Source organism: Podarcis cretensis (genome assembly GCF_951804945.1).
Source record: "Podarcis cretensis genome assembly, chromosome: 9".
Lineage (NCBI taxonomy): Eukaryota > Metazoa > Chordata > Lepidosauria > Squamata > Lacertidae > Podarcis > Podarcis cretensis.
The window spans coordinates 55,858,978-55,874,305 of record NC_137178.1 but is presented as its reverse complement, the minus strand read 5'-3'; the positions used below and the strand labels follow the sequence as shown (position 1 = coordinate 55,874,305).

The window sequence follows — 15,328 nt, the reverse complement described above, 5'->3', positions numbered from 1 at the left end:
ATGCAAAAATGCACTGGAAGATGAACTATGCAACATCATTTAAACTCCCCACAAACGCATGAGAATGAATGCTCATTAAACAAACAGGATGCTCCTGGCAAACAAATGAGGATGAAGGCTCAAGAAAAGGTCATGCCCAGTGATGATAACCAGTGACTACAAAGCAGCTTAGAAAATATTGACTACATACAACTGATATGACCAGATTATTAGTAATCTTTAAACCTGGGTGCTAGTTATAAATCATACTGTAGTAGAAGCTGGCAGCTTCCCTCCCAAAGGAAACAGCAGCTGGGGGTAATTTTGCTGGGACCCCCTCCCTGCCCATATGTTGAGATCCAGTCATCGTTGGGTAGTCACATGATTGTTGTGGTTTCTCCCCCAAATAATAATAAAAAGACACATTGAAGTCATTTAACATCACACCTACCCACTCAGAAGACCATGTTACAACAGCAATATACAGTAACTTGCAGAGGTTTATTATTACCTGAAATAATATCCCCTCCATCTCCAAAAATGCAAGTCCCTATGTATTATAAAGAATTTATAAGCTTATCAGTCTATAATCATGTTATCCATTTATAATTACACGGATGATATTCTAAGATGGTCAGAATCAACTTTCCTTACTTTTTAATGTCCTTGCAAACCAGCCATTCCACATCAGGGAGTGGTGTCCCTTCTGCCAAGCATGTTACTGTTTGCCCCGCAGAGTCATGATGACTATCCACCAGATCTCGAATTAAAGCTGGAACTGAAAAGGGTAATTTGGGAAGAGCATGTCAGATCCTTACAGTGCTGAAGAAATTCTGTTTATTGAAAAGAAGCAACAGAAGCATAGTTTTGAACTCCCATCTGCCTGGCAAACTCAGTCATTCCTTTGGGAAATCGGGATTCAGACTTTCTGGAGTTCTTTGCTTGTTTTCACCAACACATGATCCTCTCCTGTATCTTGATTACCTGTACTTACTTACTGGAAGCAAGCATCATCCAACTCTGTGGGACTTACTTTTTACTAAACATAGGTAAGATTAGGCTGTTAGCTGCAATCCTAAGAACACTTTCCTTGGAGTAAGTTCCACTGAATTCAGTATGACTTATTTCTGAGTAAAGATGGATAGTATGGGATCGTTCTACTACAAAACCTTGCACACTTTCTTGAGGAAAGTCCCAATTAACTCAAGTGAATAAACATGCATAGGATCAGACGGAAGGTTAGTTTTCAGTGGGAATTACTAGTTCACTGGCTTTAATCGGGACTCATATCCTGTAGGGCCTTAGCAGGGTCCTGGCTTCAAGAGAAGAACATATGGCAGTACTTTTGGGACGTGGAATAAAGGAATCCAGTCACAACAAGGCAGCTACACAGCAAGCTGGGGGTGCACGATCAAGAGAAGAATGAACTCTTCTTTTGCTCATTTCAGAACTCCTCTTTGAGTTAAGGCTGTCAATAGGCTGAAGCATTTTTAGATTATTTCCAAGATAATTTTTCATTCTGTTACAGCAGCATATCACAACCCAAACAGCCTTTAAAAGCCCAGCCCTTAGTTCATCATCCCACAGACCAAAATGGCCTGCACTTAGTAAGCTGACTCTCACAGATTAATCAATTGAAGCTTGAGTTGGTTGATTGATTGACTAATTTAAGCCATGCTTTGACTGTTACTTGGATCATTCATCTTTTGCCAACCTGGTGTCTACCACGTGTTTTGGATACAATGTGGATATGCTGATTTATATGTATTGATGCATTCAAATTTAGAAGTAATTAACTAAAACAGAAATACACTGTGTCTTCACCATAGTGGTGAACTGGTGTGTCTGCTCAGTCTACTGTCCACATGCTACTGACAGGCATCACCAAGGTCCCTACTCTCCCTTCTTCCGGTTCTTGGAAGCCCTTCCAATAGAGGACTGTCCTCTGTAAAGTAGGAGACATGGCCTTCCTATGAGTTGGGTCAGACTGATTATCCATCTAGCTCAGTATTGTCCACTCTGACTTTTAGTGGCTCTCCAAGGTTCCAGGCAGAGGTCTTAGACGTCACCTGCTACCTGATCCTTTTATATGTAGGTGTCAGAGATTGTCCTTGAGACCTTTTGCAAGCAAACCATGTTCTCTGACACAGAGCTACTGTCCCAGCTATGAGAGAATGCTTTAAAGGCAGATGACATGACAGCCATTCTGCTGCTGCAGCTAAGCAGGTCTGGATAAGAGGCTGCTTGGGAACCATATGTAAACAGCTCAGGAGAAAAGTTACACACAAGTACAGTACATAAATTAGGATAAGTGATTGATAGATGGGGTGGGTGGAGTAGACATCTGTATGAACTCTTTCCAAAACTCTTATTTCAAAATATCTCTGAGCAATGGTCGCCATGATAAGTTCTACACTAAATGCACATTTTGTGCTGCGATTCCTCATCCCTTTTATGTACCCCTTCCTCTCTCCAAATCAAATCCATGTGGAAGGGACCATTTCTGACTCTCAGCCAGGCACAGCAGATGTTTAAGTTTGTCGGCATCTGGGGCTGAACTAATCTCCAAAGTATCTTCCATGGACAGCGGCAAGCAAGCGAGTTTGTTCCTAGATAATTTGCCTTATTATTGACTCCTATTTTCAGAAGTATTATTCGTACCATATGCTGTTTCTTGCAAATGCTGGATACACGAATGGCAAGAGAACTTTCCTTCTAGGAGCAAGAACTCAATGTACAAATAATATGGCCAGGGTCACATGAAAGAAATAACCTGGATTTAGTCATTGTCAGGGAACTGCCATCAGAGAGTCAGGTGGTGGAAGGGCTCAAAGAGGCTAGGAGACCCTCGGATGCTGAGGAAGGAACCAGCAGGGGGGGGGAGAGAGAGTTCCCGCAGAAACTCAGTCGGAGGGATGGCTCCAAGATACTTCCAGTGAGAACAGCGGAGAGGTCTCAGGACCTCCGCTGGGGACGCCTACTCCGCGCAGGAAACTGTCACGCAGAGAATCCAGAAGGAGAGTTTCCGTTAAGGAACTCTTATGTTGGCGTAAATTCCGGAAGCGCCCACTGACGGATTCTGCCAGCGATTGAGGCAGCCATGCACCCATGGCTCCGCGGTCTGGGAGAGTCTTTAGAAACTGATTGCATGAGTTGAGAACTCAACCATTTACGCACAAGCAGCCCCTTAACCCATAACAGTCATCTAGGCTGTAGCTTGCACATTTAGGCTTGGTCTACACCAGGGCTTAGGAAACTCTGACTCTCCAGTTGCTACAGCACCCATCACCCCTGACCATAGTAGATAGCCACAGGTTCCCAAATGTGACCTACACAAACAGCAAACGAGGTGGCCAAACTATTCTTGGGCTGCATCAATTCAGATAGATGGGTGGGAATCACATGACTGAATCCCACGCCCCAGGGGGAATAACTACAGTTTTGCCTTTCCCCCACCATGCTTAATTTCTGTGTGCGGTGATTACTTTCCAGATGTGTGTGTGTGTCTCAGCTTGCACTACCACCTGCAGTCTGAATGGTTCAAGCTAGGGACAATCTTATCCTCTCATCTGTTTTTGTCTGTGTACACCAGGCCTTAGGCTACCTAAATCTCCCTGAAAGTCAATGTGGTTAAACAACTGGGAGAGCACAGTTCAAATTCCTCCTCATCTGCAGAGCACACATGTTCCTCCTGCCATTTTATCATCACAACAATATCATGAGGAAGATTAGGCTGAGAAATGACTAGCCCACAGTTACCCAGCAAGCTTCACAGCTGATTCCTGGATTCCCCTCGCCCCCATTTCCAAGTTTAGTTTTTCTAGCTTTCTAAACTTTCTACTAAACCCTCAGTAGTTCATACTTGTTTGTTGGCCTATGGATCAGTGTCTGTAGTGTCACTTCCACATCTACCTAACTCCTCTAGTTTTATACTGATCTTACCCATTTTACAGGTTTACCTTGTATGAGCAGGGAGAAAATATATCTTTGAGTTTCATCCTCATTCTGTGCTACAAAAGTATAATATCCACTGTCTTCTTCCTTGGCACGGATTAATTTTAATATGCTCTGGTACCTATTGAAAGAGAACATTGTGATCATTTCCCACAAGAGGAACAGTACAAATATAAGCAAAACAAACTGATAGCTTTGTTGGAAATCAATCTCTCTCTGTGTGAAAGACAGGCTCAGTATATGGTAAGGACAAATGGATGAGACTAAATTTGGCCTGTGTTAATTTCACACATTATCAATGCAAGGATAGTTCTGTCCCCTTTTTGCTTGCCTGAGAAGATGTGTGTGTGTGTCATAGCTGTCAACTTTTCCCTTTTCTTGCAAGGAATTCTATTCGGAATAAGGGAATTTCCCTTTTAAAAAGGGAAACGTTGACAGCTATGGTGTGTGTGTGTGTGTGTGTGTGTGTGTGTGTAATACTCTGAAGCAACAAATAAACAAAACAAAAACCAGAACATTTTACATTTGTGAGGTGATCTGATTAGTGAAGTGAAGGCCTTGCGAGGGGTATAGCAAAATGTAACAGGAGGGGGGGGATTCCATTTTCTTCTGCAGGCTTTTTGGAGGGAGAACTGAAAAAATGTATGAAATATTATCTCTTTCAGAATGAGATAAATGTTTAAACCAATGTTTAATGTAAGGCAATCTACTGTGTTAAAGAATATACTTTAATTCAGTAAAACTTAAGTAGATAAAGCAAATGTACTGTGGGAGGGGGGGAAATGTATGCTACACTTTACATGGTAATCTTCAAATTTCTCTGAATCACTCCCTATTTCTCTAACAGCCTGGTTCTATGCATGGAATTGTAGCCTTATTTTATTATACCTACCTGAGAGTAAGCCCAGTGCACTTAGTGGGTTGTATCCAACAGAGTTGCAAAAGCTGACAGTAAGAATTCTGACAATGGAATAGGGAGGTAAGCAATTTCCCCCTCCCCATGCAGTCCCTTGGAGGGGTGGGAGAGTCTCCAGAGCAGACACACTCACCCCTACTGTCAGCTGAGAGATACTCTTGGACGCAACCCAAGGAGACTTGGCTTTTGAGTAGACAAGGACACAACAAACTGTAAGCAGGCAACCCTAGGAGTAAACCCTATTGAAGTCACCTGAAGAGATGTCTGAGTAAACATGCATAGAATCATCCAGCACATCTTACAATAAATCAGAAGGAGAAGCAAGTAATAATTCTTAAAACCTGTATGAAGCCAAATAAAGGTTTGAAAAATGCGCAAAGATAGGAATAGTAGAGGAACTGGAGAACCAAGAATCTGCCAAGTGGAATTTTCAGAACAGAACAGGCTGCAGATTCTCTAGAGGAGAGATCAATCTTTTTCCAAGGAGATACTCTGGTTTGCAAATGGAGAACTGGACAACTAAAACCTACAAATTCCTTGGCAAGCATTTTCTTTACCTCGTCTCCTGGATCTGCTTGGACTTAGTGACAATCTCCGTGAGATTTTCCATCAGAGTCACATTGTCCTTCAGCCAAAACATTTTTGGCTCTGGGTATGCATGCACATCAACTACAAATTTTTTAACTTCATGAAGATTGACAGCTTCCATGGGGTTAAAATGGGGTTCCAGATGAATGAACCCTTTATCTGTAGGAGGACAAAGGTTTCCATGAGTATCTCTCAATGATAGTCAGCATGCTCAATTGAGAACAACAAAGGAAACTAGAAACAGACTGTACCATGAACTGTGATCACGACTCTTTTCGTTTTCTTAAAATCTTTGGTCACATGAAGAGCAGCACATTCATAATCTCCACTGTCCTTCACTGAAGCATCTGGAATGGTCAGGTTGTAAACCAGCTTCTGGGTTGGAATTTTGATGTCCTCAACTGAAACTGTACCTTTGTTCTTCTGCATAGTATCAGAAAACTTGGTCAAACAACATGGCTACAGAAAACAACTTTTCACCCTTAAGATCCATTATCAGTTTCCAGGTTTCACAAAGACCCTCAGAGAAAGCCCTATAATGGATCCCATCTTCATCTCAAGGTCAAATGGACAAAGAGTCAAAGACTTTTTCACTAGTAGACAGGGCACTTTTGGTGGTGGCTCCATATCTGTATCACAGGAGGCATATACACCTCTTCTTTGCAGATTGGGAATAACCATGCACACAATACCTTGCTTGCCTGTGAAATTCAATATCTAGCTAAGGATATACTAATGACAGCTTATATGCACATATGGGCCCTGTCTGGAGCACAGTGGTTGTGTGAATATTCAATCAAGTGACCCTGAGCATAACCTATTGAGAATGCTGAAGACTGCAGTCATACACTCTCTCTATAACAGCCAAAGGAATTCACTTACAAATCATTTTTTATACTGTGAATATTAAAAAATTGGGCCCAAACCTAGAATTAGTACATTTGAAAATCCACAACATGTCCACAGTGCTGAATGCTAATGAGGTTGAAAAGGAAGTCAGCAAACTGGGATCACAGTAATTTATTTCCATTTGAGTGGCAATGCTACTGATTTTTGTTCCAATTACTTATTCAGGTTTTCAGAAAGCAAAATTAATTCATAACACCTCCCCTACCACAAAAAACCCTCCAAAAAACCCCATCCCAAACAACTCAGTTTCTGTGATTTAGGCAATTATCAAAGGAAGGATTCTTTGATCTAATAGATCAAACCACAGCACAGCCTTCCTCAAAGGTGGTGAAAAAATCGAAAGCAGTGGGAATATTCTTGATGAATATGGAAACTAACAAAATGGGGGCCTACACAGAAATAAAGACTTTTTCTTTATTGATGTTAAGTAGAAGCACACTGTCCCAACTTTTTATTTTCTGAAATCGCGAGAGCGCCGGACCGAAAAAGGGACAACCGGGAATCAAAACAGATGCCAGGATTGGCTTCTGTGATCCGTGATGTCCAGGTTAAAACAGGCCAGTTGGTGGGTTTGATAGATGCCAAGAATGAGATTAAAACTTTTTTTAAAAAACAGAAATCCTATTTATGGTATTGCTCATTTATCTACTTAATCACATGGCACATTATGGACATGGAGAAAAGTAAAATCTTAGCAGCAGAATCAGAATGAATGGGACTAGGAATACACTATCATAAATCTATGCATGGGATCTATTCTCAGTTCACTTTGGCCCAATATGACAATTTATGAGATTTATTCTTCTCTTGTCCTTCTGCTGAGGTCGCTGTGATAAACACTAAGTTGGATCCACTTGCTTCCCATCAAAATCAATGGGAGTTCAGGTAGTCATGACTAACTGTTCACATCGATATCAATGGGACCTTAGTGTGAATACCGTTGTCTGGCACCAGCCCATTGTGATTAATTATCCACTCTTCCACTCTTCCTTTTTATCTCTGCAATAACTTTCTGAAGCAGGATTAGTCCCAATCCAGCACTTTAAGTTCCTCTGGTGCACTAGCTCCCAGTTAACTCTGGTGTGCTGTGCTTCAGAGAAGAATCAGCCCATCTGATTATGACTTGAAGTCATTTGTAGAGAGTCATATTCTCACATCTATAGAAGTATAACATGTGGGCAGCTCCAGAAACACTCCATTTTTTGTTCTATTATGTTTTCCAGGTTTGAGGGGAGTGTTATTACTTTATAACCACTGTCCCACTTCCTGTCAAACTCATATGTTACTCATCTCCTCTTAACATCTTGTAAAGTTCTGCAGGTCTACTAACAATAAAATCTTGGTTCATGATACCCAGCTAATGCAACAAGAAAATGCTCTCTCATCTGTCTTTATTCTATTTGTTATTTTTATATTTTACCAAAAAAATCCCCCTAAAACTCCACCCACAGTCTTCTTCGGTCACTTATTCAACAACAAGTATTTGGGGAGGGGGGGAGAGATATTTACCACTTTCCCTGGATAATTCCACTGTAAGTTCACGACTTCGTTATCCAAGACCACACACGTTACAACAATGGTTTCTCCTGTCTTATACATGGTCTTGGGGGATTCAATCTCAACATGAAGATGTGGTGTAGCTGGAAGAGGAAAAAGAGAATTAGCACATTTAAGAAATATTTTGCACATCACAGAGGTTCTTTTGAACAATTTGCTCTGAGTAACTGTTGAGGGGGACCTTTGCACTAAGGCAAAGGGATAAGTCTGTTAAAATAAACCACAGTGCTTTCAGAAACCAGCATTCAACAATTGACATGATTATTGTCAGGTGTTCCATAATGTAAGGCAGTGGCTTTCAACCAGTGTGCCGTGGCACCCTGGGGTGGCTTGAATGATACTCAGGGGTGCTGTGAGCAACACTGCCCTCTGTTCCTTTTTCCTTCCCTTCCTCCTGTGATACCGTCTCACATCTCTGCCTTCCAAAGATTTGTGTGGCTGCTTGCTGCAGCAGCCCTGGCTACAAGCTCCCCAGGCGAATAGTGCCTCTGGGGTTGGCCAGGGGGTTCTGGTTGCCAGGAACTGAAGTGGCCTCAGAGTAAACAGGCAAGTGGGTGAGGGAGCCCAGCCAGCCAGCCAGCCAGTGCACCAGCCTTTGCTGTTGGGAATGGACAGAAAACCAGGAGGCTGAGCAGGCAGGCAGGTGTTGTGCTGGCCTTTCTTGTGCTTGCTGGGAGCTAAGTACCTGCCTGGGAGCTGAGTGTCCAGCACTGAAGGAGAGCCTTTCCACAATGCAGGCCCAGCAGCGCCCGCTGCTGTCACTGCTGCCTCCCGAGGTGAGGTAATTTGCTGGCCTCACATTCACCTTTGGTCGGTCTCTGTCAGACCGCTAAGTCTGGGGGCATCATCTTTCCAGGCCCCTGTGGGGCAGCATGAGGAGACACCTCTCTTGGGGCAGGGGGTGGGGAGCAGCTCAGAGACCAGGGGGTGTGGTGGGGTCCAGGTCAGTTCGTATGGGGAGAGGCGGTCCTTGAGGTACTGTGGTCCTGAGCTGTTTAAGGATTTATAGGTCAAAAACAGCACTTTGCATTGGGCCCAGAAACTAATTGGCAACTCCAGTAGGATTGGCCTTGTGTGCCCAAACAGTCTTGTCCCAGTGAGCAACCTGGCCGCTGAATTCTGCAAAAGCTGAAGTTTCTGAACTATCTTTTGTGGGGATGTTCAAGGAGGCAGGAGAAGATATATTGTTTATTAATATCCTTCCTAGCTAGTGTTAGCAGGTTCTATAACTTGGCAGAGTTTTACATTCCCCTTTTAAACGCACAGCAGATAGCTGGCTGCAGGCTTGTGTAAGCCTCTCACTACCATACAATTCAGTATTGAATTGTATGTTCCTGGTAAGTCCCCTTTTATAAAAGAATAAACACATGACAATCTTATTTAAAGTTGATAAAAGTTGTTTACTCACATCAGTTCACAGTTGGATCCCTGAAGGCAGACTTAGTTACAAATAGATACATGTGGATCTACTCCATATGGGAGACTTGGTCCCAATACCCCATTTCTAGCTAAGAAGCTGGTTCAACGAAGAAGGAAGTGAAAAAGAGAGAGTGTGGCAGCATGCCTTGTCCTTTCGTTACCGGGACAGGTAAGGTCACACCCACCTCTAGTCACATGCAAAGGAAGGATGTTCCAGCCAAAAGGAGACAGGAAGTTTTTGACTGGCTGGACCAAACATTCCCCTGCATGTCTTCTCTAGGAAAACAAGGAATGTTGTGTTTGACTGCTCTCAGTGGATTACATCCCACATCTTTAGAGGCAGCCCCACATATAATGCATTGCAGCGATCTATGGAAAGAACAAATGAGTTTTTCACTCATGCTTCAAGGGCGTGAGTGAAAAACTCATTTGTCCCTTACATAGAGAAAAGGTGAAAAGAAATACCTTTGTAAATATAGATGACAAATTCACCGGACAGGAACTCCTCTCCCTTAACGGTGGTCTTGCACCGATAGGAGCCTGCGGAGAAGTTTCCAATGAAGCCCTGCCTGTTGTCATAAAAGGCATACACGATTTTCCCTTCGCTGGTCATCAAAGTTACTTGGGCGTTGGGGTCACTTGTCCGGCAAGGGATGGTGGAGGACTCTTCTTCGGTGATGACAATGAACTCATCTTCTGGGAATGTCGGAACAAAGGGAACAGCTGGATCTGTGAAGAGGGAGATATGTTGAACCATCAACCAGGCTGGAGGAGTAAGTGACTTTAATATGTGGTGACTCAATCCTGTATCCTGTGTGTGTGAAGCTCAGCAGCTCCCACAGGTCTCCGTTAAAACCCTCCCCTACACTGGCAAGCTGCTGACACAGGGACATAGGGAGCTAGAACCATAGAATTGTAGAGCTGGCAGAGCCCACAAGGGTTAGCTAGTACAACCAACTACAATGCAGGAATCCTTTGCCCAACATGGGGCTTGAACCCACAACCCTGAGATTAAGAGTCTCCTGCTCTGCTGGAATCAGGCCATCTAGCTCCATACTGTCTACACAGGCTGGCAGTGGCTCTCCAGGATTTCAGAGAGGCATCCCTCCTAGCCCTCCCTCCTATATGCAAAGGAGATGTTGTGCTACTGAGCTATGGTCAGTCAGTCGTCCTCAGAATGTGGTTGAAACTGCACGCATAACATGGAGAAGTGTCGCTTTAAAATTCCAGTGATAGCTGCTATAAATATGCCAGCTTAAACAAGAACACCAGCAACAATCTTAGGTGGTCTCGTAAATCGTCATTATCATGTTCATGCAAACTGATGCAGTATCAGAGATGCACATCACCAATGGCTGAGCGGGAATGGGACCTCTGCTACCATACAGAACAGTTGTTAAGAGGGCAAAAGCATTCACGTTATAACATGGCAGTGCAACCCTTCCTTCTGGTCGGGAAAGGATTGGGGAAAGGATGTGTTCATTTGCTAAACATGTCCAAATTCAGTAGCAGCCAAAGTTTTCAGTTCCAGATTGTAAAGTGTGTGTGTGTGTGTGTGTGTGTGTGTGTGTGTGTGTGTGTGCGTGCTGCAATTCCAGAGAAACACTGCAGATGTGGTAGAGGTTACTGAATTTAGATCCCAAAGAATCGCAGCTTTATTTCTTTTCTTTTCCACAAGCAGGTTTCTAGCCCTTTTGATTGCTGATGTGCAAAGTTTCCTTCCTTCCTTCCTTCCTTCCTTCCTTCCTTCCTTCCTCTTTCTTTCTTTCTTTCTTTCTTTCTTTCTTTCTTTCTTTCGCAAAGTGTTTATTTTGCAAAACATTTTCCTATTTGAATAATACAGTTTCTGTCAGTCACGGACAGAGGCAAGCAGCTGTAAGGAAGGAACTTGAAGCCATTAGGAACTGTTTTTCTAGATCAGATCAAAGTCTTTCTAGGGCAGCATCCTGTTTTCCAGAACAGCCAGCCAATTGGTTTTAATAGGTTTCTTTTTATTTTTGAGGCATGGTGGAAAGTAGTTGGAAAATACTTCAAAAGCCAGAGAATTGCTGAATAAGATCTGCAGTGGCCAGAGGGTGGAGCTGTACTGCCCTGTATTAAGGCTGAGCAAAATAGTGGCCACAAGGAACTCAAACCATGAGTCATGAAGCTGGCTTGTTAAACTACCCAGAGTTTGTTTCAAAGCTAGTTCCCTAGTCCGTATGTAACACTAAGCCAATTTTCTTTGGAAGTGAAGGTAATCTTAGATGGAGAGGGGAGTGTGAGAGTCTGATGCTTTGCTCAGGCACACTGAGGCTTGTTCTCATAAAGCTAAACCAGTCTTCTCCAAATTGGTGCTTTCCAGATGTTTTTGGACCACAAATTCCTTCAGCCCCAGCTGCCATTGTCATTGTCCAGGGTGAGGATTTAAATTCCAATCCTAACCTTTCTCCCAAAGGAGTTGAAGGTAGCTAACAACATTTTAAAAAAACAAAGACCAATCACATTACAACCATAATCAAGGCACTGGATGATGGGAAATGTAGTCTGAAATGTCTGGAGTGTAAAACGAAAGCTGCACCAACCATTGCTTAGTGTGATGTGCAAACTTGGCCTTTGTAGTGTCACTCTTGGGACTTTGGGGGAAAGAAAATGGTAGGAGCAAGGAGGAACTCTGGGTGGCAGTGATGAGTTTCACCTCTGAATTTTCCCTTCTCTCAAATTGGAAAGAGGGGGTTTGGCTGCCCTATCTCTCTCTCTCTCTCTCTCTCTCTCTCTCACACACACACACACACACACACACACACCCCCCCCAAAGTCCTGAAATACAAGCTGAAAGTTCCTACAGGAGAACTTTCAGCTCAACACCTCTCTGGATAGCTGCATACTATTCTCAGAAACAACACATGGTAAAAAAATTCAGAATGAAGAATGCAATGTCTGAGAAATTACACAAATCAGAATCCAGTTTTTTCTTGCCACAGAAATGGGGGTGACAGAACTGGCCCTTAGTGCAGGGTATGTGTAGCCCAGTTTATAGGCCATTAACTTTTAAACCACCCTTTGGTCTAAAGAGAAAGAAACCACATCTCCCAGTGTTTCACATTTTACCATAAAACGGTATTATGCTTAGAAATCCAGTTCTTATTGAAATCTATCTTGTAAAAATAAAGAAAATGGTACTACAAGCCTGGGATGTCTTATATCAAGTTTTTTGGGGGGCAGGCAGTTGACTATATAGAAAATCCAAACGCAGCCGACAAAGGAATTTGTAATGTGCGCTGTGAGACCTTCTAGTAATCATTCAAACCTAGCAGCACATAAACTTGCATTCCACAAAAGCAATGCATTTGCTTTCCCCCCACAAATGGGATTCTCACAGCTCCCCCCCCCCGTTGCCTTGGGATTGATCCAGTGCACAGATTTTAAATGCTTTCTGCTTCTAATAAAGAAAATGGCTTCCACCTGTGCTTTCAAAATTCTTATGTGTGTGGGGGGGGGGGGGAAGGGAATATATGGGTTCCTTAGAAAATATACTGTTCATGATGGAAAGAGACATTTTAATTTGAAGAATAGAGAAAGAAGAAGTTTAAGATCTGCAACACTGGCAGCTCGTTTTTTAGTCTATGGGGGAAATCTCAGTCAAGCAGGAATCACTTCTCTGGGCAAGGAGAAATGCCACAATCATTCCCGCTGTAACTACCCCATTAAACAATGGCAAAACTGCAGCATATATTTGCTGGTTGATTTTGTATGGGCAAGAAGGCTGCCCTAAACTCGGCAGGATGAAGCCCTGGGGATCTATCTCTGTCTGTCAGGCCAATCAATCATAATTCATTCATTGGTTGTTCTACTCATGGAAGACAAACTTTGGAATGCAATGCATATGCTTTGTGGTTCTCAAACTATTACTAAGTCCCCTGTTTATATAGATCGTTGGGGTGTGCCTTAGTTTCAGAAAGTAATGTGAGACTAATTACCCCACATAACTTTTCAATGCAAAAACTTAAATGTGAGAAACTAACAGGAGCACCCTTAAAAAAAAAAAGTTTCACATGTTAGTTTTACCTAGAAGGCATTGCATTGCATTGAAAATGAAAATATTCCTGAAATGGTACAAGGAACAAAGGAGGGAGAAAACTGTGGAACTGAAAAGACATGCCAACTCTCCAATCTGAAGCTTAGAACAAGAAGTCTCCAATGATCAAACAGAACCCCTTTCCAAACTGTCCTCTGTCTGATGGCTTGGGGGACAGAATACCCACAACTGTCATGATATTTGCATGGGGGGGAAACAAGAGAAAAGCAGTTGGATCTCTCTATTGCCTATAAAATGGGATCCCCTTTGGCCAATCTGGGCCAAATCCAGCAGGTATGATGCTGTAGGCAGAGGCATAGCAGAATGCCTGCGAATGTTCTGCCATTTGGATCGGATGCACCAATGTCATAGGCAGCAGAATAGAGGATGCATCTTGGTTGAAACCAATGTAAAAATGAAGATGAAATGGAAACTGAGAATAACCAACATGCAATGAGACGAGTGTAAACGAAATGAAAGTGAAACTAAACAGTGGCCTTCAGAAAGTGAAACTAAATTAAACATTTTCAAGCACATACCCCAAATAGTTTTGAAAAGATTCAAGATGCATTCTCTGATTCTAAAGCTATCTAAGGGAATGTTTTTTGCACTGCGGTCCAGAAAATCCTGGGGTTACAAATAAAGCCTAGCAGATTCTGGGACCTGCAAACTGAGCATTGTTCAGTTCCTTTTGCAGGACAGTGGTTAAGAACTGAATTTGTTCCAGAGGTCCGTTCTTAACCTGAAACTGTTCTTAACCTGAGGTACCACTTTAGCTAATGGAGCCTCCGGCTGTCGCCACACTGCCGCCACGTGATTTCTGTTCTCATCCTGCAGCAAAGTTCTTAACCCGAGGTACTATTTCTGGGTTAGCAGAGTCTGTAACCTGAAGCGTCTGTAACCCGAGGTACCACTGTACACACAGGAATTTGCATGCAGGAATGGCCAGCAGAAAATTTGATATGGAAAGCGTTCCCTAATGTTAGAACAGTGTGAAGTTACTTTCCATTGCAACGAGTCAAATTTGGGCTAATTCCACAAAATTCATCTCCATTTGGTTAGTGGCATGCTCTTTGACTGTGACCTGTGGCCAGGTCAGGTTTGAAAATCTAAACAGAGGAAAGGCTCTGAATTGGATTTATAGACAGCTTCTAAAATTGTGTGTTTTGAGCAACAGAAAGGACCAGCATCGTAATGTTCAGTTGCTCCACAACCTTCTCTGTCAAAGAGGTTTCACTATCATGGAGGCTTTATCATAGATACAGTGAAAGGTATCAACTCACCTGGCACAAAGACATAGATGTCCTTCCCCTCCACCTCACCATCTTCCTCTTGAGAATGATTGTAGTAGCAAGTGTACAATCCAGTGTGAGAAGCAGAAGCATTTGCCACATCAAGGACGGTCACAAACAGGCCGCTATTGTTCTCCTCACTTTTGAGGTCTATGGTATGGTTGCCATCAGGTATTGGATGTTGCCAGCTGACTTCACTGTCTCCAGAACATTTCAGGGTGAAGGGGGAATTCAGCTGCACAACCATTTCATCATTGTTTGGCAGAATAGTTGGAAGCAAAGACTGGCAAGAGGCTAGCCATGGCCCTGTGAAAATAAAAGTATGACATTTTCACATTGAAATTTCTGAACAATGGCCATTTCTATTGGGGGGAGGACCATAGTTCTGCGGGACATGGAGCACTCACTTTAGTACAGCAAGCTACATCTTTAGTTCAGAATACCAGAACACCAGAGATGGGGAACCCAGCTGGGGGCCAGGAAGAGACCGTATTTCAAGCACGGTTGACTCATTTTAAGGTGATTGTTTCTGTACGATCCTTTTTTATGAAGCCACACACATATCCAATGAAGTCATCCCTTTCATGCAAGGACTTCTGCTCGTACAGCAGAACTTCCCCTTCCTTTCCTCTCCCTGACCACTCTGTTAAAGAGAAT

General features: G+C 42.9%; 1 protein-coding gene across 5 annotated transcripts in view; it reads right to left on the bottom strand.

Annotated features, from left to right (window-relative positions):
- The window catches only part of PDGFRA (platelet derived growth factor receptor alpha), a 57,944-nt gene that overhangs the window by 23,518 nt on the left and 19,098 nt on the right, over positions 1-15,328 (bottom strand). For all 5 annotated transcript variants that reach the window (XM_079989990.1, XM_079989991.1, XM_079989993.1 and 2 more), the window contains exons 3-9: positions 14,663-14,977; positions 9,788-10,051; positions 7,856-7,986; positions 5,689-5,860; positions 5,407-5,596; positions 3,939-4,054; positions 634-757 (exon numbers count right to left, since the gene is read on the bottom strand). In XM_079989990.1, coding sequence (XP_079846116.1) covers positions 634-757; positions 3,939-4,054; positions 5,407-5,596; positions 5,689-5,860; positions 7,856-7,986; positions 9,788-10,051; positions 14,663-14,977 — 1,312 coding nt within the window. The remainder of the gene's footprint in view (positions 1-633; positions 758-3,938; positions 4,055-5,406; positions 5,597-5,688; positions 5,861-7,855; positions 7,987-9,787; positions 10,052-14,662; positions 14,978-15,328) is intronic.